The following is a 27,560-nucleotide window of genomic DNA, read 5'->3' as shown; positions in this document are numbered from 1 at the left end:
CAAAGAATGATAGTGTGCAAAATGGCTTTTAATAAGTACAATGTCATCAGGTAGAGGTTAATGGATTTTTGAAAGCATTCTTACTTTATAGATTTTGTCATGCCATTCTTGAAACTTTTGCACAGTAATGAATATGAATACTCTACTGTGGAAGGATAACTCATCCCCCAGCTTGCAGCATCGAGCCTGAGGGTGGCGGTAATATACAAGAGCATGGAAGTCAACCTCTTAAAAGCAGACGAAGAAGAGCACCTGGAACTTGTGTCCCTTGCTGTTCCACGTGCAGGCAGTTGGAACGTACAGGGTCTGTTTCACTCCATACTTTCATCAACGTCGTGCCCCTTCATACTAATTCTTTGCGGTTATCGCTGTAGCAGGCAGTTAGATTTTCCCACAGAAGCAACGTGATTTCAATATTACAGCCCCAACTGTTAGTGGATTGGATCATCAGAAATATTACCACAAACGGCAACACCGGTCTACAGTAGCTGATCGAAATGTCAGCGGAATTGGAGCAAATTCTCTTACAGCTGACACAGCCGGATAATGCGGCCATTCAGCAGGTAAAGACAAAGACCTCTTCAAGTTAACATGAGTTAGTTAGACTGACTAATTTAGACATTCGACGGCTACAGCTAACAGTCGTCGAAAAAAGCTAGCTAACTTTGCTAAGTCAGCTGCTGAATCAGTTAAAGGAAACATATGGTTTCGGTTGAGGTTTGTTTGCTTAATTGACTACAGACATGTTCGCGACAGGCAATCGAACTTAAATGATCTGTTTCTCCCCCTTTAGGCCACAGTTCAGCTGAAACAGGCGTTCAAAAACCCGGCCGTGATACCAGCTTTATGTGCTGTCATGAGCAGCTCGCATCACCCTCAGGTATGGTGAGCATGGTGGTGAGGTGGTTCTGACCAGTGGTGGAATACTGCAAATTTGTACTCAAGAACAAATACCGTTACATTGGTTAAATTGTACTCAATTACAAGTAAAAATATTCGTGTTTAAAAAAATACTTGAGTAAAAGTAGAAAGTACTTTTTTCAAAAACTACTCATAATTACTCTTTAACTGATGGATGTTTTATTGCGTTGTCAATAGATTTGATTAATCTGTATAAAGTATCTACATTCAAAGCACACTTCTGACAATGTATAGAAAAATTTGATATAAATATAAAGCAGGAATTTTGTTTGAGAGAGCAGAACACTTTCTGAACCTTTTGATCAGTTTTAGTAGGCGCTGGTTTTCCAAGTTAAGTCTATCCGGCTTTGTTTGGTATGACTATTATGAGGAGTGTAAATACATGGCATGCATTGACACACATGAATAGCTCACTGACTCCACAAGTCACACCTTTCCGGTCAGCCTCACTTTATCTAACTGCAATACTGTTGAAGTACCCCAATAAGCAGGAATAATGAAATGGAATAGGCAAAATTACATAAATACTGCATGCCAAATAACCGTGTGGGTTTTGCACAAAACTGCAAGAGATTAGAGCAGAGTGGATTTATCTGTAAATGGTTAGGCCATATGAATACAATTTCATTCAGGTATCTTGAAAGAGAATAAGGGACCCCTTGCTCATTGGCCTATTTTTGCACTATTTACCGACAAGCTAACATGACAGTTTTCAAAGGATGCCAGTTTCGTCTCATTTTAATATCAGGCTAACCAATGGCAGTGACAATATCTTTGCGGACTTATTTTAGCCAAACTAATAACCTTAACACCACTTCCGAGGTTGACGACACATCTCAGTTGTTGCTTCCATCCCTCTGCGTGGCAAGCAGAAAAGAGCAGATGTTCGTGTGATTACAACCATAGACCAGTGTGGGAATGGCACCTGCAATGAAAGAAGATATTTAACAGCTTCTTGCTGTTTTCAAGTCACCATCTAACTGGTGACTTGAAAACCACAGGACCAAGCCATAGGATCTTGTCATTCAGTTGAAAAATTTCCCTTCTATCAAAACTGCCTGGCAATATCTAGGAAAAAGTAAATCTTGCGTTCATTCCTCACAACTCCCCCTTTTCCTTCACGGCTTTAAGGACCTTGTTCCACAGTTGAGCACAGTGGTTTTATTGTCAGCCTTAAAGGCTGACCATCATCTGAATAGGTTCTGGGGGAGCAGTGTGCTATTTCAATTTGAAGTTTGTTATGAGTATCCATATTGAACCCCTTCAACCCTTTCAATGCATGTGATCATATTATCGTTCTCAATGCCTTCTTTTAAACTTAGCAGTCTGATCTTGCAGCGGCTTCTATCCGCTTCCATAAAGTGTCTGTGTATGTTGCTCAGCTTGCTGACATTTATCAGTTTTGAATTATGGCATCCATGTTGGATATTCAGCCCTCCACTTCTGTGCAAAGTCCATAGCACCTGCAGCCCTGCTTTTAATCATGGCCAAAGTGAAAAATCTGCACTTACAAAGGTAGTTGGAATGGAAGAGAATAAGGAATCCAGGACCCCAGCCTATCCTGAGAGTTGCAGGAACTTGGTTTCCAGAGACAGCCAAGTGTACAATTCACTCAAAATGAGAAAAGAGAAGGGATTTCCTACCTTATAGTTCCCTCCAAATTACTCTCCATATCTCTCACCCAATCCTGATGGAACAAAATGTTAGGATGCTTCAGTCTCTTATTATTCAAACATTAAATATTTTATTCTGTCATATCTTTGACTGTATGTAGCACAAATTGATAATTTTGTCGCACTGATTAACAAGCATGGATGTTAGTTATTAATCTATTACTGCCCCTAGCTAACATAACTGAACCCAGCCCTCATCTTCTTATGGCTCTGTTTCTTCTTCTCTTTCGTGTAGTCACTATATTGGCCAACTTGCTGTCAGATGGCCCCAGGGATTTATAATGTGGTCATGTAGCTGCTGGCTAGAGGAGTTTCAGGAGAGACACAAAGAGAATCCATGTGATTAAATTTGTTGTAAAAATGGAAGAGTTCTACAGCAAAAATGGCACTTTGAATGGTTGGCAAATTAAGTGCCGATATTCTCATCTATTTGAATTTTTGGTTTTTACACCTCCTAGGTTCGTCAATCAGCTGCAGTGATGCTCAGATTGAAAGTAAAAAAACATTGGAAGAAAATTGGCCTAAATGACAAAGAGAGGTTGGTTTACAACATTCACACTATTGTCACACCACACTCGGATATAGTAAAGATGATGTAATTATAATTGTTTGCTAATACAGCCTCAAGACGGATGTGTTGCAAGCCTTCATGCAGGAAACAGAGTAAGCTCCTCAATATTTACAATAATAGTTTTTGTCTTGATTTCATTTGGTATAAATTGCACAAGTGTCTCCTAGGGTATGCATATAACAAATGTAGCTATGTATGCTTGAGGGTCTTGATGTTTCTTTTATAGGCACGCAGTGCAGCATTCACTCTCCCAGCTGTGTGCAGTGATGGTTAAACATGAGACACCAGACCGATGGCCTGCTCTGCTGCAGTTCCTCAATCAGTCCACCAAGAGTAGTAATCCTCATGACAGACAGGTGCAGGTGTATAGTCACAGAAATTTTGCCAGAAATATTTGTACCCTTATACTTCTGCTAGATAATGTACCAATTCTCCCAACAAATCATCACAATTACAAATGCTTTGATATTCCCATTTTTAAATTTCTTGTTTCATTTGAATCACCAAAAATGGAGTGGACAGAATTATTGGCACCCTCAACAAAATTATTGGTAGCACATCTTCAGAATGGATAACTGAAATGAATTGCTTTCCCTTGCTCTGTAAATTGCATGATTGATTTGGCCACAGTTTTTTCACCGGATACCCTTCTTGCCACAACCTTCCCCATTTTTCCTGGACTTGGGACCAGCACAAGCCTACCACTGGTTTGCGTTATGGCTGGGATTTAAATGTGGGGCCTCTGCATGCAAAATCACATAGCTCTCCAACTTAGCATCAGGCTTATTGATCTAACACATAAAAAAAATATTTAAAAAAATCATTGATTCACATTTGTACATTTTGGGATATTTCATATGTACCTCAAAGAATGACAAACAGTACTTGTGACTAGCCACTATATGGAAGTTATCCATGAGCCGCCATTGTTGTGGAATGATTGGTCCTATTGGAGTTTCTGGTATGGACACATCTCTTCATCAATGGCTTTGCAATAACCATCTCACCCCCAGCAAACCTAACCACACAATATGTGTACTAGGCAATCATTCATTCATTCATTAATCTTCTACCGCTTATCCATGTCCGTGCCACAGGAGCTGCTGGAGCCAATCCTTACTCAAATTTGGCAAGGGCAGGGTACACCATGGATAGGTCGCTAGTCCATCAAAGTAGGCAATCTGAGAGGGTAAAAAGAAATTTGCATGCAAAGCTGTCTTTCAACCTGCATCAGCAAAGTTGCCTCTGTATCAGTTTATAGGCCTTCCTCCAGGACAATGACCCAAAGCATATTTCAAAAAAAATTTACAAAGGGATAAAGACCAATTGCTGGAGAGCCTTGAAACGGGCAGCAATGATTTCAGACTGAAACCCATAGAACAGAGAGAGCGCTTCAGTTAGGAGGAGGAACCTTTTGATACTGAAATACCTGGAGCAAGTTGGAAATTGAGTAATCTAAAAGTATGAGGTTTTTTTTTTTAATCAAATAATTATAAATCGTAAATGTCCCCAAACATGCTACTGAAATAACAGGCACTACTCAGACCTCATTGACAGATCTCCACACATAGGCAGTCAAACGAAAAGCCAATACCATCATACACAACCCCTCACACCCACTCCGTAGTTTATTTCAGCACCTCCCATCTTGCCGTTGGTACAAGGTAGGCAAAAACAAAGTAAAGAACTCATTCATTCCAACCGCAATCAAAATTATAAATAAACCCCAAGGGCTGGACTCTCTTGGTTCCTTAGTTTTTATGTGTTCTGTTGCTCTACTAAATTTTTGTCTTATGACTTTTTTTAACGTTCTTTTTTATTCTCTGAACTCCGTCAAAGATGAATATCCATTGCCATGCAATGGACAATAAAGTTCTCTTTGATTCTGAAAATTCCAGTTGACAAATGTGAGAAACAATTTCATTGTTATAGGAAGAAATTTACCTCAGTTATCCATTTGAAAGGACATATCAATTAGTTGAAGGTGCCAATAGTTTTGTCCACTCCATTTTTTTGGAGTTGTGTGTGTGAAACAACATCAAATAATTTTTCTCATCAATTGGCTATTTTATTAATTTTTGTTCTGCCAACCAAAGGAAATAGACGTGAATACTGAAGAATTTCAGTTTTGTTTTGTTTTGTTTTTTTTCAATTATTCTCTGACAGAAGTGTAAGGTTGCCAATATTTTTAGTTATGACTGATATACATGACATATACATGATATGTAAACCATTACATCATTGCACTACTCTTTTGAACTAACAGGTGGGCCTCCTGCTGCTGAATAAAGTGATAGATTCCAATCCTGAGCCCTTCAAACCTCACTTCTGCCAGGTGCTGCAGCTGTTCAGTGCTGTACTGCAGGATCACAACAACCCCACTGCAGTGTACTACTGCATCCTAACTCTCACAGTTATAATTGCATACACTGGCTCAGAGGAGATGGTGAGGCCTTTGAAAGAATGTTTCATGTGTGTGTGGACTGCATGTATGTACACACTAAGGATGGGCAATGAGTTTCAATAACTTTTTAGAATAAAACAATTCATGTGATAATTTAATAAATTTTATTAAACTTCTTGATACACATCTGTATGATGCGTCAGGTGTTCAGTTTATGTGAAACGGACGATCATTGATTTAAAAGTGAAATAGTTCCTGTTTACATTTTTGCTGGAAATGCACATCCCTAGTCCACACGTACGCACATATTGGTTTGTTTTATCACAGTATGTGTTGACCAAATTGAGTGATAGGTATGATTCTGACATTTTATTGCTATACAGAACCTGATGCGCTCAATTATCCCAAGTCTGATTGTTGCTCTGAAACACCTCATCAAAGCAAACCAGGTAAATATTTAGAGTTTCGAAAAGTGATGTTTCTGTTCAGTTTCAGTGTTACTGGCTAATGGTTGGATTTGCTGGTCTGGACAGGACCAAGCTAGTGAGGCCATGGAGGTCCTTAATGAGCTCATGGAGAGTGAGGTGTCCATCATAGTCCATCATGTTGCTGATGTTGTCCACTTCTGCTTGGAGGTGGGAGCTCAATGTCTGTATGATGTCTTTGCATCCTATGAATTTCATGTCAACTGAATGCTTTGAATCATAACTGAGCACTAAATTGTGTTTTCGTATTAGGTGGGCAGTGACATCACACTGGGGAACTTGGTGCGAGTGAAAGCTCTCTCCTCCATAGCCTTCCTCATCAAGTTGAAGAGCAAGGTGAAATCAATCCTCAATTGCTGTAACAAAAGTTAGGGTTAGTAAACAAGTGTATTTACAGTTATCCTTGCTTTGAATCTCCTGAAGAGATGGGGGGTAGCTGCCTGTCAACTAGTCAACAAACTTTAAGTTAAGTGTTTTTTTTTGGGGTTTTTTTTGTTTTTTTTTGGGGGGGGGGGGGGGTTGGTGTATGTGTGTAAAATAATAATAATAATAAAAAAAAAAAGGTCAACATTGAGATAAACCACATTAACTTCAGTGGAATCGTTTATTGGAACAAATTGGTTGGTGTGTGTGTTTTTTTTTTTTTTTTTTTTTATAAACGAGTGAAGTCCTCCCACCAGTGCTGGTAGAGTTTAAACTCTTTAAAATTTTATCAAAATGCTGGACAAGAAACAAAGGACTAAGTTTGTTTTCATTTGTCAAAAAACAAATTATTTTTCTCTGCTTCATAGACTGTTCTGAAGCAGAAACTGATGAACCCAATCCTGCAGGCCATTTTCCCAATACTAACTGCAGCTCCTCCACCTGGTGAGCAGGATCCAGAGGACAATGAGGATGACAGCGGCGATTGTACAGAAAATGACAATCCCAAACATTGTGCTGCTCAGGTGGGGAGAAATTATGTCATTGTTTTCATCTGTAGTGTCCTGATTTTGACATTCCCTTTTTTTTTTTTTTTTTTTTTTTTTTTCAGAAGCTTGAGTTGATATTTGAAGATCCAAGTAATATCTTGTTCAATTGAAATGTGTTTACAGATTATTGACACTATGGCTCTCCATATGCCCCCAGAGAAACTGTTCCAACAGCTGGTGAGCTATTTTTATGCTAACATTATGTTTTTCAATGCAGATGTAAGAAACTTTGCCCACACGCTTACCTGTTTACTGACAATTTCTTTCTTTGTTTTAGATGCCTCGCATCGAAACCTGTCTTGTTCATGAAAACCCCTATGAGAGGAAGGGCGGTCTTATGTGCCTTGCTGTGCTGGCTGAGGGATGTGCTGACCATATACGCACCAAGTCAGTCCTATTTCTCTCCAATTTATGTACTTTTTCATATAAGGGCTGGTTCTGGGCAAACCATCAAAGATTTGAGTGTATGAATCTGTGTCTGTTAGGATGCTGTCATCAGTGCTGCAGACAGTGTGCTGTAGTCTTTCTGACAGTGATCAAGTGGTGCGCTGTGCAGGACTGTTTGCCCTGGGGCAGTTCTCAGAACATTTACAAGTGAGTCAGGATATAATATGTAAAGCATGTTCATTCTGTGCTCACATTTCATAAATGTATTCATTTTTATGACTAGGTGTGTGTGCAGGTGTGTGTGTGTGTGTGTGTGTGAAGGTGTAACACTTATAAACAGCTCTGTCCAAACAAATACTCCATATGAGTAAGCCTTGGCACAGGTATGAACTCTCTTTAACTGTTTTCACTTATGCTTTCCAGCCAGAAGTGAGTAAGTACTATGCAGATTTGATGCCATTGCTGTTGGGATACCTGTCATCCTTGAACCAAGCTAAGATTGGCCATGTCACCAAGGCCTTTTACGCCTTGGAGAACTTCATGGAGAACCTAGGTAAAATAAAAGAAGGGTTCAAATTTACTGACACAGAAAAATACAAAATAGAACAGACTTTGTTGACATGAATCAAAACCATTTTCAGTGACTCTTGAGTAAAAACTACAGAGCCTAATTTCTGTTCTCTCTGAATAGGGTCAGATATTGAGCCTTATCTGCCCACCCTGATGGACACCATGTTGTCTGCTCTCAACAACACTGAAAACTTCAAGATTAAAGAGCTCACTGTGTCTGCCATAGGTGCCATAGGTAAGAATTAAGAGCCTGACTGTGTAAACTAAGGCTTTAGTTCAATACAATTCTTTCGCCTCATTCAGGATAAAAAAAAATTGTCATAATTGGACAGACTATGGAAGATCTATAGATCTATAGCAGGGGTATATAAATGTGCATCAACTCAAGAACATAAGTCAACAGTAACACCTTACCACTACTGACACCAACAGATCTGGTGAGGTATAGCAATATTTGTGTTCTGCATAATCCAGTTGAAATTATTTACATTTTCAAAAGCTTGAAGATCAGATGATCACTAATGCAAGACATATAATGAGAAGAAATGGTTAAAATTGTGATTGATATTTAATTTAGCTCATCAATCAGGATATGCATTGAGTAACATACTAGAAACCTTTCCATGTTGTCTTTATTTTTTCTGTTTTTCTTATTTCATTTCTTTATTTGTACATTTACATTGAAACACAAGAAAACAGCTTGTTACATTTGAACAGCTTGAGCTACTGGAGATGAAAGCTAGCTTAGATAATTAGCTAGATAACTATTAGATAACTTCTAGAATAACTAGAATAACTAGATAGATAATTAGATAACTTTCTTGCATATTACTGCTGCTTAAGGGCATGTTTAATAAAATCCACTACTACATCAATTAATTGAAAGATATGGCAAAGCTGGGTGTTAACGTTTACATAACTTTCTAAATGAGCTGCAACTACAGCAGATTTTAGTTAGCCTTTGTATTTAGACACTCGGATTGCAGAAAATGTTAAAGAAGCACCATGTTTCTCTCTTAGCAGGCCAGGTCAATGTCAGGATATTCCGCTCCCTTCGATCGAGAACGAGTGATGCTCACATACATTTTGTATTTTTAGAATTGATACCTAGTTTAACAAAGAAATCTGCAGTGAATCAAAAAGCATCCTGCAGATGTTCAATGTCTTTTTGTCTTTATGTAAATGTGACGCTGCACATGTCTTAACTGACCTTAAACCGTGGCCTTGTTCATTCACAAAAATGGAATATAAGACTTAAGGTTAATATAGAGCCTTCTTGGAAGCCTTTGATTGTTTCAGGTGAAGCTTTCAACCAAGTAACTTATGTTCTGATGGCTAGATAATAAAATAATGTTACCGATTTAAAGTCATTTCACCAATGCCTATATGTATTAGTCTCTACAGTAGCACACTGATCCATATCCAAATGATAACATGTAATAACATTCCATCAGCTTGTGATTTTACTAATTTATGTTTAAAGTGTTCCTTGTAACCTTACCCACAAAAACTGCAAAATTTCCATAATCCTAACAAAATATTCTTTATTTGCATTTTAAAAGTTGAGAGCAATTTACGAGCAATTACTCAAAGTGCTTACAAAATAATCTTAAATAAAATTATTGCAAAGTAACGTTAAAAACACACTACTTTTGATGATCGGATTTTTGTCACTCACTGCTTGGCTGCTGCTGCTAGCCATCAGGGCAAGGGACAGTATCTTGCTTATCCTGCTGGTTTGGACTTCTGTAGACCTCAGCAACGACATGCTCCAGTGGACCTCTCCACCCTCGGTCATGGACTGTACCCCAACAGGCTCGCTGTCTGTCACAGCGTGGTCTTCCTGCTGCCAACACTGCGTAGGTTCCCCCACTGCTTCCCGCCAGCCATGTCTCTTCGGTACACATCCTCCCAGCTTCTCTCGCTCAACTCCCTCTTCCCTCAACCCTCTTATTACTTTTTCTCTGGTGAAGTCCCTACATCCATCGAGGTTCACAACGCCGATTCTTCTGTAACTTCACTGGCGAAAACAGTATCCCTCACTCTGCTGAGAAAACACTACACTTCATCTGAGCACTAGTCATGTGATCCAGGTTAACCTGCTTCCACTTCAAACTCCTCCCCAGGGATGTTCAAAGAAGTTCACCACCACCCTCACAACTGACAAATGCAACAAGCTGATTCAACATCAAATCCTCCTTCCATTCCAAAATCCTGTCAGTACACCAACAACTTCAAACCACGTCTCCTCTGCTCCTTCTCACTCCTTATGAAACAGATTTCAAACTGCTACCCAGCGGAAGGCTCTCATTGTACTCTTCCTGTCTCCAAACTCATCTCCACAATGAAATTCACCAACTGCTATCTTGACCCCATCCCATCCCCCCTTGTTAGGGCCTGTCTACCCTCTCTCATCTCACTTATTATGAGGAAAATTAGCACACACCCCTCACAAAATGTGGGTAAGAAAATGTTTTGTTGGGTAAAATATTAGGCTCACTTGCCATTGGCGAGCTGATTAAAATATGCCTCATGCTTGCATCACTAATAAATGATTGCTGTTGTACACAGTAAAGCACACAAAAAGTACAGTGTTTTAAATTTTTAATTTGTCTCTGGCTATTCACCCTCACTCAGCATTTAAAAATGTAATTATCTGTGTACGCTCAGTCAGTCAGAGATTAAGCGGAGCAACAAAAGTGGCAACACATTGCCAGTGTACAGCAGCCAGCCAAAGGAAAAAGTTAGGAAAAAGGGCCTAGAGCTGCTGCTACTTCACATGAAATCATTTAACAATTAAATCGTCTGAAACAGGTGAGATTATAGTTGATTGTAATGACATTTAAGAATCAAAGAATGTAGATGAATGCACTGCTAACAGCTTCAGAAAACATTAATATACCGTAATTTCCAAACTATAGAGCGCACCTGCTAAATTTAAAGAGAAAAACTGTTTTGTACATATATAGGTCACACTTGTTAACCCTAACCCTAAGCCGCAGGTATCGGAAATATGGGAGGAAGTGGCATATGGCAGGAATTATGTTACACAAAGATCTCGCCTTTTCACCAGATCGATCAACTTTAACTTGAAAGCTGCATCATATGCATTGCTTTGAGTGTTTTCCATGATAAGGGTGTGTGCATGAAGTGCAAAATAAATGACTGTTCTGAAGAATTTACTGTGCGTTTAATTTAATTTGAACAATTTCACTGGTCCACTGTGACTTGCCTGTTAATTTCATTGGTCTGATATGACGCTAAATCCATTGGTGGCGTGAAGCTTGTTACCCGTAAAAATCCATAAATTAGCCTCAGTTATTTAAGCTGCAGGGTTCAAAGCGTGTGGAAAAAAGTAGCGGTTTATAATCTGAAAATTACGGTAGTTCCCTACTAAAAATCAATTGATGTACAATTAACAGATTTTCGTACTATTTTTACTAACCTTATGTTGTGAAAAATGTTGTGGCTGGTATAAATGTGTGCGTGTGTGTATGTATATCTTTATCTCAAACTTCATTCCATAAAATTCAGTCTTACTTTGAATTCTTAATTCTAATGAGCCATGATCAATGTGAATTGCTATGTTTATAGCCAATGCTGCCAAAGAGCTGCTGGTTCCCTACTTCCCTCCAGTTATCGAAAGTCTGAAGGGATTCCTGACCACCACCACAGAGGACATGAGGGCTCTACAAACTCAATCTTTTGGTAAGTAAACCCCAGTGATCTGAAGGAAAAATATGCAAAAATCACTCCAGTTCTTTAGTTCGCTGTGTGCAGAAGGCAGAGAAATACTGTGCATGACGTCAAGTTCAGATGCATGATTTAATGAAGGTTGTTGCTCTCAGATACCCTCTCTGTGCTGGCCCGTACCATTGGCAAAGATGTCTTTAGTCCTCTTGCTGCTGAGTGTATTCATTTAGGCCTCAACCTTACTGACACCATCGATGATCCTGACCTGAGACGCTGCACGTAAGTAACTTAGATTTGTCGATGCGTAGTTATTATGGGTTTTGTATTTAAATAAAATAATAAATAGAAAATAAATATTCAAACAATAATTTGCTTTCAGAAACAAGGGTGAAAATTTTCTCTCTCTGTCTACCTGTCAGGTACAGTCTATATTCTGCTGTATCAACAGTCACCCCTGACTGCCTAACCCCTCACCTTACCGCCATTACAACAGTCATGCTTCTTGCCCTTAAGTCTAATGAAGGCATCACGGTAAAATCTGTACCCACCTTACAGGACCCTTAAAACTGGGAGAGAGTGAGTCTGTTATATAACCTTCATACCTTCATGTATTGTCTCTCTTCAGGCACACCTTGAGCAGGACAAGACCTTTGTTCTGCTGGATGATGATGAGGATGACAAAGAACAAAATGTAGATGCAGACCTTACAGAAGATGAGGTTGAAATGGATGTCCATGATGTTGCAGGGTAGCAGTGTGCACACACATCCAGTGAAGACCAAATATAAAATTCCAAAACAAAAGATCTTTCACCAAGGGTTCTGTGGTTTGAAATAGGAATGAGCAATGATTTTGAATCAATATATAGCATTATATAATATATAAAAATCTAAAAGTTCATGTGGTGGTCATTTTGTCTGCAGTGGGTGTCATTTTATTTCTTTAGTTCACAGCAGCACACGGAAATAATTGGTTACTATGTTATATGAGAAGGTTTATATTGTGCAGATTTGAGCCTTACATGTTAACAAAAATCTTTTGTGAAGCCTAAATTCAGGCCCAAACAGCCACTTTCTCTTGAAAGCTGAATAGTTCCCAGTGACAATCGAAAAGCAACTTTGCTGAAAATGCACATCCCTGCTGGGAAGTAGTACAACTCCAGTTTTCTGAGAAGGGTTTCTATATGTATCTCATGGTTGTAGCACTCTTCTGTATTTTACCTCAACTAATGCTAAACTATGTTCTAAGTTGTTCTAAGGTTTGTTTGTCAAAATCTTTGGTCACTAAAATGTGACCATTGTCAAAAGTTGAACAGCCACTTTCTTTGTAATGTGACCTTTGTCACATTTTCATTAAGTTAATGCCTTATTCTGTGTCCATATCTACAAAAACTTTGTCACCCAAGCATTGTAAATGGCCACTATCAGCTATAATTTCAGTAAAACATTAACTAAAATTATGAGGGTCTTTCTAGAATGTAACCTGAAGAATTAGAGCCCGGAAAATAAGGATGGAGTGTTGGAAGTAAGATAACTCATGGATATTTACTGCTCATTCTAATACAATTTTTCTCTGTCTTTTAGATTCAGTGTGGAGAACAGCTATATTGATGAGAAGGAGGATGCCTGTGATGCACTTGGAGAGATAGCTTTCAACACGGGGTCAGGCTTTTAACAGATCAAAGTATTTATGTCTTGGTGTGTTGTTTTTGTTCTGTTAATTTTTCTTCCAGTGTGTCTTGTCTCAGAAATGTTGTTATACTTTAATTATCATTTGTTGCAGTTGTGCCTTAAATTACAGTTTGGTAATGAGTGACATTTTTAATTTCAGTTTAGTTGATTAAGATGCTCTCGATGCATTCTTAATTTGTTGCTGTGGTCTTTCTGACAGTGCTGCCTTTCATCCTTTCCTTGAGTCCAGCTTCCAGCAAGTTTACAAGATGAGAGATGTAAGTCCTTGTTTGTAAGTACAGGCTCCGATACTTACATCAGGCATCCCGGGCCCCGAGGAATTATGAATATTTTTAGTTGAACCAACAGCATTCTTCCTAATAAAAGCAGCTCTGCTCAGCAGAGGTGTTAACACTTCATCACCCAACAGACTTTTACATATCCACTCCTTAATTCATATTCTCAAGCGATTTGAGAAACTCATTGCGTGCTGGCCTCCAAGGCTCTGTTTTAAAACGAGATTAAGAGCTTAACATTATTAGAAGACTAAGGATGAGTTGTTGTCTGTATAAACAATGCAGGCCTGTAATTCATACAGCCTATATATAAAACTTTAGTCTATCTGAATCTCATTTTCAATGAAAAAAGGTGCACCTTATAGGCTACACCTTTTTTATTGTTGTAATGACAGCAATTACACATTTTTTATTTAAACAATATGTTAATAAGCAGTTACATTTATACAACCTTACAATTACTACTGTACTAGGATAACCCTGACTGGCTTCAACTGGCATGATGATCCTTGCATCTCTATAGATGCTAGAGCAACCATCAAAACAGGCATTACTTAAATGAAGTGACCATGTGTGTTCAGAATCTGGTAATTGTCTGAAAAGATATAAAATCTTAATCAATTCTAAGGATGAAAACTGAGTCTGCTTTGACCTTAGTTCATAATCTTTACCATTCTGCTGTTGGTTGTGTAATGTATTCAGCTAATACATTGATAAAATGGGAGGAGTGCAAAATACTTTCAGGTTTTTAATCAGTATTTGTATATAGCAGTACTTAGGCTATGCCTGATGACATTTTCAAGTGGTATATAAAGTGGAATATATTCAGCAGCAAGTGAACATTTTGGACTCGATTGATCTCATGTAAGTAGGAAAAAGGTTAAGCAAAAAAATGTGAACAACTTGGACAAGGGCCAAATTTTGATGTCTAGACAAATGGGTTAAAATTTATTAGGGTGCCCATGCTAACCCTTGTCCACTGCTAAAAGCATCTACAATTGGCATGTGGGCGAATGGCCGTTGCAACTGAACCACACAAACTTTTACATCACCATATTTGTAGACCAGGTATACTGTTTAATGGAGAATTTGACACCATAGCACGCATTCAGAGGTCTATCGGGGTCCATACCAGATAAAGGCTTGTATGGACTCTACATATATTGGCAGGTGAGCAATCTTTGGCAGAAAAAGGGGGCCTCTACACATTATTAGGCAACTGGACATGTTGTTACTGATGTTTTTCTATCTAGTAAGACGTATGCTAGTGTTGTGGTATATTGATCAGAATGACAGGATGAGTTATCAAAATTGTAAATCCTGTCTTAAGACTCAACCATTTTCCATTCCTGTGTTTCTTCAATTTTGAGAAACGATATTTTAAAAAATTATTAATCATACTTTAATTTAGATTCAATGAAAGCTTGTTACTTGTTTTGTGTTTTTGTGCTACAACATTGGTGTATGCCCTTCTACTTGTACTAAGTTTCCCCACGAGGATGTCCGCAGGGCTGCATTTGGAGCAATGGGCCAGTTTTGTCGAGCTCAGCACAAAGTGTGGAAGGAGAATCCCACAGATGACAATCACCATGGTAAGGCTTACTGTACTGTTATTTTAAATACAAAAAGGGTATTCAGGTTTTGAATTGCACAGGTGCTTTTTGGGGAGCCACATTTTCCAGTTTGCTGGAGCTGGAGCTGACAGCAAAACCTGCAAGCGGTGCTGGCTTAGTTGTAACCAATGCAATGTTAGTGTAACTTGTTTATGCTGGTTTAGTGAATCCAGATTATCCAAGGCTTGGATACCTCTCTAGCCACCAAACGTCAAACACAGTGATTTCATCGACTTTATTTCTCAGTGGTCAAATGTTTGACACCGTAATAACTGGGAGCCACATCAGAAGAAATCCAACAACTCTAATGGCACCAAATGCTACGAATGTCCCAAATACAACAAAGCTCCACCAGGGCTTGAAAAAGTTAAAATGAAATCACCAATTAAATCTCAATCACAATATCTGTCCAGAAAAAGCACAAATGCATAGAATATTAGATGATCATCGTCCAGTCCTATTTTTGCGTAATAGTTTATGCATGCCCTGCGCACAGCTATCTTGAGTTTAGATTTCTAATAAACTGACAACCACAGTATATTTAGGTATACCCTATTTGTCTTTTCTTTTTTCAAATATTCTACATGAAATCATTGTTAGTTGTGTTTTAACAATCATAATACCTGTTTGTTATGTGAATGTTGAAAGAATACATTGTCCATCAGGTAAGTAGTCTAGTCATGTCAGCCTAACCTTGATACCCACATTATCACCTATAACTACCAAAACTCTAAGTATAATTGAAGCATTGCAATGTCCCTGTGCTTGTATCCATTGTTGTGTTCTCTCAGGCAGAAACGCTGTGTTTCATTCACATTAACTAATTTCTGTAATGTGTGTTCCCAGCATAAATGCTCCCTCCTTTTTTAGCTCATGTCAAGTATGGAGTTTTTATATAAATGCCATACCACTCCTGTGTACATTACTAGCTTAAGAAGCCTAACCAGGAAGTGACTACAGTGGCTTTTTTTGTGGAGGGACAATGTTAGTGTGAACCAGACTGCAGGATAGTAATCGACCACGAACGTCTGTGAAGATTTCAATGCATTTTGACTTCCAATTGCATTGATTCTAAATCATTAGCAGCACTTACTTGATTTTCAAATTTTTCATTCCCCCCTGTTCACTGACCAGTTCTTCAATTGAGGACCATTCTTTGAACACCTCTGTGAAATTCAATATAAAAATGATGTTAGTTATCAGCCATACATTATGATTATTGAAAGATAGCTTGATTGTTTACCATCATAAGCTGTCCTGAATGGAAATTGTGAGATGTGACTATAATTCATGAGATAAACTATAGCAACCAAATATTTTTTCATAATTGTATGAAGTGTAGTAGTAGTCACAGAAACCCAAGCTCAATTTGTATAAAAACTGTATAAAAGAAATAATTTTATCTTGATTGCTCCACATTCTCCCTCCATTTCCCAGCCCTACTAAAGTTGTTGGACATAGTGCTGCCTTGCTTTGTGGAAACGATTCAAACTGAAAATGAGCGCCAGGTAGTGATGGGTGTCCTAGAATCCTTGAACAATGTCATCAAGTCCTGCAAGGAGGAGGTGTTCATAAATCCTTTACGCCTCAAGGAGATCAGCTTTGTCATTCGTGATGTACTCAAGAAGAAGGTGAGAGGATGGGAGGCTGATGAGGGCTGGAAATCAGATGTCATTATGCAATGCTAAGGTTGATGAAAGAATTTCATAAAGGATATTTCCGAGGTGTAAGTAATGCTACCAATGCTGTTATGTGTCTGTTCAGACTGTTTGCCAGGATGTTGGTGAGGATGATGCTGACGATGAAGACCAACAGGTTAAATCTCCTTTTGATAAGTCATGAGCATTAAAGTCTAAATGCACATAGTATACAAGTGACCTATTTATGACTGCTTCCATGTTAGTGTAAATATAAGATTTTCTTTTTTCCTTTGTGTTCGTACACCTTTGTTGAATTTACCATGAATTTACACCAAATAACTCTTAACAAAATAAAATTAAAAATGTTTTAGATACAGTGCCAGCCAAATATTTACACACCTTCTCATTCAGGGTTTTTTAATTTTGTATTATTTTCTACATTGTAGGTTAATACTGAAGACATCAAAACTTTGAAAGAACACATGGAATTATCCAGCAAACAAGGATTAAACAAACGAGGATTTTTATATTTAAGGTTCTTCAATGTATCCCCCTTTTCCTTTGACAGCTTTGCACACACTTGACATTCTCTGTCAGCTTCATGCGGTAGAAGGTGTGAATAGATTTGACTGGTGCTGTATATTTGGAAAAAAAAAAATAATAATAATAATAATCAATATGCTGTATAAGCCTTTAACACCACATTTGGGCAGTCAGATGAATTTGAAGTGTCTCTGAACTGCCATCCTCTGACCTTTTGTCATTGAAATTCAATGGGGCTGCTGATTCTGTCCATTACAATATGGCCCAGACCAAATTTCAAACTGTACTCATTCTAAACGAGTGTTTGCAGTTGATTGCAGGTTCTCACAGGTTCATCAAGTTTAAGACTGGTGTAATGTTGCCTGTTCTTAAATCTTAATGGGCTGGGCACCTGGATGCAGATGCATGTGTAATGGTGTAGATTTTGTTTATTTGACATACTTAAAGCTATCAATACCAATCATTCATGATTTCAATGCTAGTGTACTGTAGCTGATCATTATTGCTGTTGTTTTGTTTGTTTTTTGTTTTTTTTGAGTGAGTGAGTCCCTAATTGGTATGAATATGGTGTAATTATGTGCCCAGATTCTTGTCCAATAATTTTCTACTTCCTGGTGCTGTGCTCTATTTTTAGGCTGAATATGATGCCATGCTCCAGGAATTTGCTGGAGAGGGAATCCCGCTGTTGGCTGCTTCTGTCCCTGCAGGCAATTTTGCCCCTTTCCTTGATGACTTGCTGCCTCTCATCATCAGCAAAGCTGTGAGTCTTAATGTACTAACTTGAATTACTTACCTGCAGTGTGCCTTCATAAAAGTTTGTGAAATCAATTTAAATCTAGGATGTATAATGTGGACGCAGGAGCTACTTATAAACGTATGGAAAATATTGATGGCTCTCCTTCTCTCCTGAGAAATTACATTGAAAGAAGTGGCACACACAAGGGGGTGAGCATGTCTTTTAGAGGCTCACATCTCAAATTCGGTTCTCACTGTAATCATCACCTCTGCTCCCCACTCCAACTGAAGATCTCCCATGTGTGTATTGCACATTACACAAACAGGAAACATCAGTGATTGCGTCATCTCAACTCTGTGAGCCAACTTAAAAAGGGAAGTTTTAGCCTCTGCGAACCTCTCGCTCTGGGGCAATTTGTGACAAAACAGTAACTTCTATGAGAGAACTGAACAGACTCTTGAGTGCCACAAGAAGTTCCTGAAGCTGTGTGTGTATTTTAGTGTTTCTAGGATGTAAAATGTGGACACGGGATGAAGATGGATAATTTAAAAACATATGAAAAATATGGATAGCTATCCTTCTCTCCTGCGAAATTACGTAGAAAGAGGTTGCACACGAGGGGTGGGCATGTCCTTTAGAGGGGCACAGTTCAAATTCTTTGTCAAATTCTTTACTGTTAAGATAGACCATTTTTTTCAAGAGAGTACAAGAATTGCTATTATGTAGAGAAAATTATGTTTGTGTCTGTGAGGCAGATTTACATTTTTTTTCCCCCAGTAATCATCGCCTCGACCGCACTGTAATTCATGATGCAATGGGGAAACAAAAATTTTCACCCGAAAATGAGCAAAACTGAGCATGACGCTTGAACAATTGTTGATCTTAAAGTATAAAATATATCAGAAAGATGAATACACGACTTAGTAGAGAACATATTCTCCTCCGTTTTAAAGGTTAAATTGACTGTGTAGCTTTAAGTATACCTAAGTATGAAATGTTTGAAAGTGCTTAACATTTTGGGGAATTTTTGCCATCTCTCATTAGAAATTAATGGAGTTTTTTTTTTTTTTGGCCGCATTTGCCGTTTACGGCACCAAAATATCGTATTCTACCCAAAATATCAATAGTGCGCCATTCCCAAACAGGCCCCAGATAATGGAATTAGGTCCGTGTGGGTAAATTCAAAGCCCTCCGAGGAGTTTGCAACTGAAATTTTTACTGAAGAGGAATAATAACTAGAAAATTCCTTGGCAGAAATTTTGAAATTGCCTCGGGGGGCTGCTGCCGGAATAAGTACACAATTCATTTTCCAGTCTTCAAAGGTCACCCCGATCATATTATGCTTTGGAGTTGTATATTATTATATTGTTACTTTAGTACCCCCAGTTTTCACAAAGGGCTCATATACGACAGTTTTGTTTTGTGAGTGTACAGTGCTTAAACTATTCCAGCACCGTACTGGATCTCCGGCGAGTGTAGTAGGACTGCAATTAATAAAAGATCAGCATTAAAGAAACAAACCTGTTGATGTGGGATATTGTCAGGTTCAAGCAGTCAATTGAGTTTGCCTATCAATAGAATGAGAGTAACTCAGCTTTCGCTCTCAAACAGTCTACCACAGAGGTGTCCAAATCTGGTCCTGATTCAAATGAGTGGCTTCTTATCAGACCTCAGACAAGCTGATCATTTGAATCAGGTGTGTTGGAGCAGGAAATATCTAAAACATGCAGGACAGTGGCCCTCCAGGACTGGATTTGGACACCTCTGGTCTAACATCACTAGTCAACGAGAAGTAGGGTGGGTGTGTCTGGGAGAATTTGCTTGAGATCCAGCAGCAGGTGTTGTTGTATTCTGAACAATTTAGGGAAAAATAAGCTCTAAGTTGTCAAATTCGGAAATTACTGCCTCCAAAATAAACAAACGGCTGCTGTACATATTTTGGCGTCCAGAAAACTATGGCAATATGACAACTTGTTTTTTCTCCTCTGTTTTAACCTGTTGCGTAATCACTATGACATCAGAAGTTGGAAATTTCCGAGTTGGAGTATAGAATTTTGGGTTCTGAGTTTTGTGGTTTTTTTTGTTCTTTTGTTTTTTTTCCTTCATTGAAGTCTCTGTTGGAGATGATGCCAGGGGAAAACGTCCTAACAATAGACAAGCCTTTTGGTTATTTATCATTTTGTATTTAGAATAAGAATTACGTAGTTTGATTGCACCCTCCTGGGAAAAAAAATTCAGGCTGAGGATTTTTTCTTACTTTAAAGGGGAGGGGAAGCACTGAAGCAGGTTAAGGTGATTTGCTAAAAGGAAGTTCACTCTATTAAAAAATTATCTAAGAAAGATTGAAAATGTAAACAAAGAAGAAAAAGCTTTGTTCGGTCATGTGTTTTGTAGCATGGATGCCGCCATCTTTCACCACAGTAACCTGTGACGTCACTGGGTTGGTTGGGGCGCAGGAGGTACGATTTTAGCAGTGGTTGTTTATGACTGATCGTGAAAGGAGGAGACACAACAACACGGAAAACAAAATGGAGGCCACCCCTCTATTGCACCTGGTTGTCAAAATAATTTTATATGGAGAAAGCTCAGGGTAAAACAGTCAGTTTACGTAAACTGCCATTGGTGCGGAGAGCTGTACTGTGGTGCTAGCTAGCGGCAATGAAGAGGGAGAATCTGTGGGAGAATGGGCGCTGACTCCAGGGTTTGCAGTGAGCATTTTTATGGAGGAAGATTATACAGAGATGAAGACCTTTGAGTCAGGCAAACAAATTGTCCGTCGGACCAACAGACTAAAGCCTGAAGCTGCGCCTACTGTTTTTAATTTTAATGTTTGCTGTCAGCTTGAACAACACTAATGTGTCTCCTTTAACTGTATTACACTTACACTTAATATTTTACCACCAAAGCACATATACATACCCTGGACAAAAACTTGCTGGTGGGAGCTGCCAGCAACAGGCTCTGATTGACCTCCTTGTGTCCCCTCCATGATCGGCCGCCCTTCATTATTTCCAAGGGCCAGCTCCTCTGAGGCTGTGTAATATGCTGGAGCGTGCCCCTCCAGTCTTTCTCCTCTAATTTTTCTTTGTTTGCTTAAAATAATATTAACACTTAATATGTTACGCAGTGTATTGTCATTCCACTAAAAGAGTGATAAATGCACAGCAAATGCATACCACTTTATATTTTTGTGTTGGGACCAGATTTGCACTGCTGGCACTACAACCAATAGAACAACCAATTAGAAAGTTTGTTTATTTATCACGAAAAAGACAAATCAAATGAATTTAACTTTGATTTGGCCCTAATCTAAGTGAATTTCTTGTATTCTTCATTGTGAGACAATGTCAGGGAGGGAATTAAAGTTATATAATGATATATTGGCTATATTAACTTACACAATCTGAATTTTTTTGTCAGGCTTCCTCTCTTGCCTTGTTTGAAGAAAAAGTGTTGAGTTTAGCTGTTATTGGTCTGAACTCATCATAGCTCAACATTTATCATAATCTGTTCCTCTTGGTTGAAACATGCAGCACATAATCGGACAATTTTTCTGTGGAAATGGCGTCAAATTGTGATAACACACAGAGCCTAATGAGATAAGCCTGGGTCGACAAATCAAGTTGATAACCACCGTCGTGATACTCGTTATCTCTGGTTGGAGCTTTTTGTCGAGCTAGCTCACCCAAAGAAAGCCCAGCTTCGTAGTAAACCCCTCCGGTTAGGATTAGGGTCACCCCAAACAATCTGCTCCACTTCCTCCTGTACTACTGGCCTGGTTAACTCGCTGTATGGGCTGAAAGGCATCGGCAGTGGGACAGGGGCCTGTCCAGCTCGTCTTTGTTCATTTCCAAGAATGTTTTATTTAAAATAAATTCCTCCTTTGTGGTTCAGCCTCACCATCCAGCCGCAAAGCAACTAACCAACCAGGTGTCGTAGCTATTTATGTCACTCCAGCATGGCAACTCGAATGCTAAATAACCAGACTAAACTTAGGAAATACATCCATAATATCTACGGTTTTACAGCTTTTTGAAAGTAATTTTTAAATTAATTTTAATATAGCTGAGCACCAGCATTGCCAAGACTATGCATGTTTCACCTCTCCTTTAAGCCCTGGGTGTATGTACAATATATTGCATTTTCCACTTTGACAGTCACGTGACAGCTCATTCCCATACCAGCTTTCTGTCCCCACTGGGTTCCACCAACTCTGTCCGAATGGGGGGGGGGGACGAGTCATTAAATGAGTGCTGATCCTACTAGTATGTTTAGGACAGACGCCAGCTGCTCAGTAAGGAAAGTCAATCAATCATTTTGCATATGCATGATGATAGGCATGTAATTGTAATAGACACTGTGGGAGAGAGTCTAACGTCGTGGGAGAGACAAAAAAGTAAGTAAAAAAACATCTTAAATGTGTTTAGAGCTATAAATGAACTTTATTCTGTTGATTCTTTATTCTTTTTTGCAATTGACCAAACGTCTTGTCACAGGGAAACCGTATTTATATCCAGGGTGGTATCAGATTTAATTCATTTGCAGTCTGGGTGCTCATTGAGGGGTGAGGAGCTCCCCTCTACTCTGGCTGAATTTGGGAAGAGGCCAATGTGAGGGCACAGAACAGCACCTGCTGCTGCTGCTCCTACAGAGGGATGTGGCCTTTCACATCAGTTTACACCATAAAAGCCTCCATTAACACCAGAAATAGTCGCTTAATCTACCAACAAAGACACTGGTGAGGATAACGCCGATTGATGAGCTTATGTTACGGCTTCAGCTTGTGTCTTCACTATGGCAACGATCGCAGAGGATCGTTTGTAGGCTAATATAACCTTCTGCTAACGTCCCAAACCACTCAGAATCAGAGAATAAAAAAGTAAAAAATGGGGTGGGGGGTACAGGGTCGTCTAAAAGACCTAGACCTGCTAGACCTACCAGTATGTTTAATAGAGCCCTCCTAACCCACATATTTGGGACAGACATGTGACTATAACGCCCATCAAATAGCTTATGTTACACTCCCTAATCACTAATTAGTGCACTATATGAGGAGCTCGTCATTTTTTAGTGGTGTCCGAAATCTTTTGCGACGAAATGCAGTACACTGAAAGTATCCCACAATGCGCTGTAAAAATGGTCACTAACCCAAGCAAGATATCCCATGATGCATTGCGCTCACGGCAAAAATGGAAAATCCCACAGACTATAATAAATATGAAATATAGAAATAAAAAATAAAATATAAGTCCAAATACGAGAATAAAAATTACAATTCAGTGCAAGATTCTCAAAAGCATTTAACGTAATGCAGTGATAAACAGAAAAGTTTGGCCAGGAATTGGGTATATTATAATTGCGCAACAGCAGTGATGCAATTACCAAAAGTAGTGTCCAAAAGCAATCGTCATTTGTGAACAAGTTAACTATATAGTCCACTACATTAATCTCCCTATCTATGGAGTGAGGGGGTGGTTTCGGACACAGCCCTAGTGTAATGCTCTTTGATAATGCTCTGCTTATTCAGATGCGTGATGGGTGTGAGCCCAAAAGTTCAACAGTGTTTCCTCACCATTACTATTGGTTCCAAGACTTAATTTCTGCATCAATGGGGCTTCATTTTAACAAGTTTCTCCTGTTTTGGTTTGTCCTATGTTCACTTCAAAGAAATCTTCCTGCACAGTGGCAGACCGCTCCTTCGCTGTGGGTGTTATCGGAGAAATCCTGCAGGCCCTCGTCAGGGTATCTGGGGGCAGAGAAGTGGCAGGCCGACTCTCCAATCGTTTGCTTCCTGTGCTGGTAGCTGGAGTTAAGGATGGAGACCCTGAGGTTCGCAACAATAGTGTTTTTGGACTAGGATGTCTGGCTGAGGCAGCTGGACCCATCATTGTATCGTATCCTTACAAGTGTGTTTTGTGTGGAAAATTGAATGTAGTTTTTGTCACGAACTAGCTCAGAATTCCGCCATGTAACAAGGAGTAGTACACTTGCTTAAAAAATCAATTTATTAAAGTGACTTATTTACATAAGCACACCACCAAACACCCACCAGGAAATGTTAAATGAATAAAATTGGCAATATATGCAGGGTTTTCATGGGCTTCAATTCAAGCGGAAGTGTTGCCATTCTGATCATCCACACATATTGATGTATGCCATTCCCCAACTAGCTCAAGCAAACATTTTTTACAGGAAATGTACTTTCTCTTTTAGGACCATTTTAAGTCATTAATGGACAAAAACTGTATGACTCGGATAGTTCTAGATAATAGTTCTAGAGATTTTATAAAATTTATTTATGTTTTCAATTGGAAATTTGAGAAGTAAATTTTAGACGAGCTACTGCACAAAAATAATGCATCTAATCAATATCAATCAATATATTCTAATTGCTAATCATTGATAGAGCCAAGGCTGATGTTTTGAGGAAAAAAAAATCCAGTTTACACTAAATTAATGGAAAAGGGCAAACCGTGTTTTTCAAAAAAACAAAGCAAACATTGGCATCATGTAAATCATTACAGTGTGATTAATGCAGTGTTGAATAAATTCCTTACTGAAGTGCATTACAGAGACTATCCCATGATGCTGTCTGTTTTTTCCAACCTGCTGATCAAAGAGTCAGACTCTAGGGTGATTGACAACTTGTGTGCTGCCCTGTCCAGGATGATTATGAGCAACGTCAATGCTGTCCCTCTGGAGCAGGTGCTGTTAAATACCTTCAGAGCTTTGCATGTTGTCTTGGTGCAGTCGATGCTCAGTTAACAATCTTTTCACACAGTGCCTGAAAATGACTACATGGTGAGGATTTTGAATTTTTCATTAAAACGTTGAACTTGTAACTTCAGATCTTATAACCCATCACTCTGACATGTAGTAGTAATTCAAGCCTCTGACATGATGTATGAAGAAATAGCAAGCTCTTAAGACAATATATCTGCAGTTTGCACATCTCTGGGTCAGAACACATGTTTTCTGTGACAGGTTGTTCCTGCACTTTTGGCTTGTCTTCCACTTAAAGAGGATTTGGAGGAGAACAAGACAGTGTTCATCTGCCTGGCCATGCTCTACACACACAGTCCTGCTCTGGTACACTGCACAGCCCATTTACATTAAATGCTTACTGTTCCAGTGGCATGAAAACTTTGATGTCTATGCCTTGGATTTTGTTGCAGCTTTCAAGATCAGTTTTAACACTTTCCTTTATGAGAAAGCCTGCAGTTAAAAAATTAATGTTTAATTGCTCTTTTTCTTTTAGTTGTGCTGCTATAGGCCTGCTGCTGGAGGTTTCACTGAGCACCTCTCTCTCGCTGTCTCCCACATGCATGTACATTACATACCTCTTGGTTTCCTCCCATAGTGCATTTTGTCCCTCCCATCCTCTCTTCCTGTCCCCGACAGGTGCTCAATCATCTCTGCTAAGTGATCTTTTAGTTATCATTGCACATTACAACTCCCTTCCCATTGGTTCTGCCTGAGGTTTCTGCATCTTAAAGGAAGTTTTTCCTTGCCACTATCGCCAAGTCCTTGCTCTTGAAGGAATATGTTGAATCTATAATGAAGTCAATCAGGTAAATTTACAGTGCAGTAAATTTGCATTATTGTTATTCAATTTTATCTTACACAGTGTAATCTTGAAGTTTACCAGCTGATATAAATCAAAATCAAATCAGATTTATTTGTGTCACCCAAATCATAAGTTATATCAAGGCACTTTATATATAGAGCAGGTCTAGACCAAACTCTTATAAAATTATTCAAAGAGACCCAACAGATCCCCTTGATGAGCAAGCACTTAGTGGCAGTGTCAAGGAAAAACTACCTATAAGAGGCAGAAAAAAACATACATATCATTTGGCTGCTATTGATAATGGCCTACAAATGAAGATTCTTGAGCTTTTGTCTTTAGATTCTTATATATGTCTCAGTACCTGAAGCTCTCTGACACCATGATCTGAATAACATTATCTGTGCAATGCAACTTTGTGTGTTTGTGAGTGAGTGAGTGAGATGCATGAGTTTGATTGAATGTTATACGTTTACCCCACACACACACACACACAGATGGTGAAGCTGATGAAGCAAGTAGTTGCTGCCTGCAGTTATGTCCTGGGCAACAAGAATGTTGATGAAGGTGAATATTATTGGTAAAATCAAGATCGCAACTTTGTAGCATTTATATGCTTAAGCCATTGATGGCATCCTGAGATATATGGATGAGAAGATTAATAGTACAAACATTATCCTCTGTGAAGACCCACTGTTGGCCTCTGTAGTATTGTTAACCTTTTTTACTGTCTCATCCACAGACACTCAGAAGACTGTGGCTGTGTTGATAAAAGAATTTTCCCAACATCATTCAGAAGATTTCCAGTCAGCAGTGATGTCACTTCCAGGAGAGCAACAGTCTAAACTCAGCGTGGCCATTTCTGCCTCATAGCCCACCAACATTCTGAAAATTAATAATGAGAATATATATATATATATATATATATATATATATATATATTATATATATATATATATTTTTTTTTTTGATAGAGGAAGTGAAATGGGACTGTTGTTGGTAATGATTCCCACATGGTTACAACAGTTATCTTGAGTGTTTACTGATCTGTTTTCATGGGTGCATGTGGAAGTTTTATTACTAGTTCTGTTTCACCATCTTGTTGTTAGCATTGTTCTGGTTTTCTATAAAGGTTGAAGCTTTTATCTTCATTACCAGTGTAAGTCAATGTAGCTCCTTCCTCTATTAGTTTTGCCGTACTTCATCAAAGCAAATGACATTCAGCACCCTGAATGACTACAAATATTGAGCTAACAGGTGACACTGATGTGACATAGGCAAGAACCTGGTTCTGTTTTAGTAGAATTTCAGTCAACGCCGATTTCATCTTATAAACAAATAAATTCAAACCTGCCCTCTTGAAATAAAAAGGAGTTGGACTCGCTTTGCTCTGCACTAGTTGAATTATTGAATATATGTAAAAGCTTTGACTCCGGAGATAAAAATTGCTGCTCCTCAGATCTCTGCCTCAGTGGAGTCTGGTTGCTTTGTTTCCATGTCCGACGCCATTGTCATCTGCACTGGTGTCAATGTGATGTCCCCTGACAGACATAGAATCTTTTCAGATGCGTATTTATGAGGAAGTGCTCAGATTTGGAGAGACATCATGCAGGTGGTTGCCTGACTAAAGTGTGCACCAACTACACATTAGGTAGTTAGTCACACCTGTTGCTATTGACCGTTTTGTCTAATCTATTACTAACAGAATAATCAAATATGTAGTGCTCCCAAACCTGTGCACCTTTCTTTCCAGGGCAGGATGTTCATTCCCGTGCGGCAGAAGGAGCGGTCAGAGTGAGCCTCTGTGCTGTACATGACCTC

At 38.8% G+C, this 27,560-nt stretch overlaps 1 protein-coding gene across 2 annotated transcripts; it reads left to right on the top strand.

The window, feature by feature from the left end:
- The first annotated feature begins 253 nt into the window (after positions 1–253).
- ipo4 (importin 4) lies at positions 254–27,123 on the top strand. Of its 2 annotated transcripts, XM_029528831.1 has the most exons (31): positions 254–563; positions 794–880; positions 3,053–3,132; positions 3,216–3,257; positions 3,392–3,521; positions 5,432–5,611; positions 5,953–6,018; positions 6,103–6,204; positions 6,307–6,390; positions 6,846–7,001; positions 7,149–7,202; positions 7,303–7,412; positions 7,511–7,619; positions 7,836–7,965; positions 8,104–8,217; positions 11,577–11,690; positions 11,831–11,954; positions 12,095–12,206; positions 12,301–12,422; positions 13,258–13,335; positions 13,565–13,622; positions 15,127–15,232; positions 16,691–16,884; positions 17,018–17,068; positions 18,071–18,196; positions 23,840–24,066; positions 24,745–24,877; positions 25,157–25,261; positions 26,237–26,306; positions 26,482–26,651; positions 26,685–27,123. In XM_029528831.1, the coding sequence occupies exons 1-30, from the start codon at positions 498–500 to the stop codon at positions 26,610–26,612; spliced, it is 3,261 nt and encodes a 1,086-aa protein (XP_029384691.1). In that variant the 5' UTR covers positions 254–497; the 3' UTR covers positions 26,613–26,651; positions 26,685–27,123. The 2 variants fall into 2 exon arrangements, 1 of the variants encoding a protein (XP_029384691.1); XR_003842290.1 differs by lacking the exons at positions 25,157–25,261; positions 26,237–26,306; positions 26,482–26,651; positions 26,685–27,123 and adding an exon at positions 17,340–17,428.
- Positions 27,124–27,560: the final 437 nt, after the last annotated feature.

This window comes from Echeneis naucrates, chromosome 20, assembly GCF_900963305.1.
Source record: "Echeneis naucrates chromosome 20, fEcheNa1.1, whole genome shotgun sequence".
NCBI lineage: Eukaryota > Metazoa > Chordata > Actinopteri > Carangiformes > Echeneidae > Echeneis > Echeneis naucrates.
Note: the sequence above shows the minus strand (reverse complement) of the source record. Positions and strands in the feature narration are given on the sequence as shown.

Bases quoted from the DNA above. Each gene is read 5' to 3' on its own strand.
- ipo4 (XM_029528831.1), top strand. From the start codon at position 498: ATGTCAGCGGAATTGGAGCAAATTCTCTTACAGCTGACACAGCCGGAT. The intron at 3,133-3,215 runs GTTGGTTTACAA...TTGCTAATACAG, and splicing joins GGCCTAAATGACAAAGAGAG to CCTCAAGACGGATGTGTTGC. The intron at 26,307-26,481 runs GTGAATATTATT...TCTCATCCACAG, and splicing joins CAACAAGAATGTTGATGAAG to ACACTCAGAAGACTGTGGCT.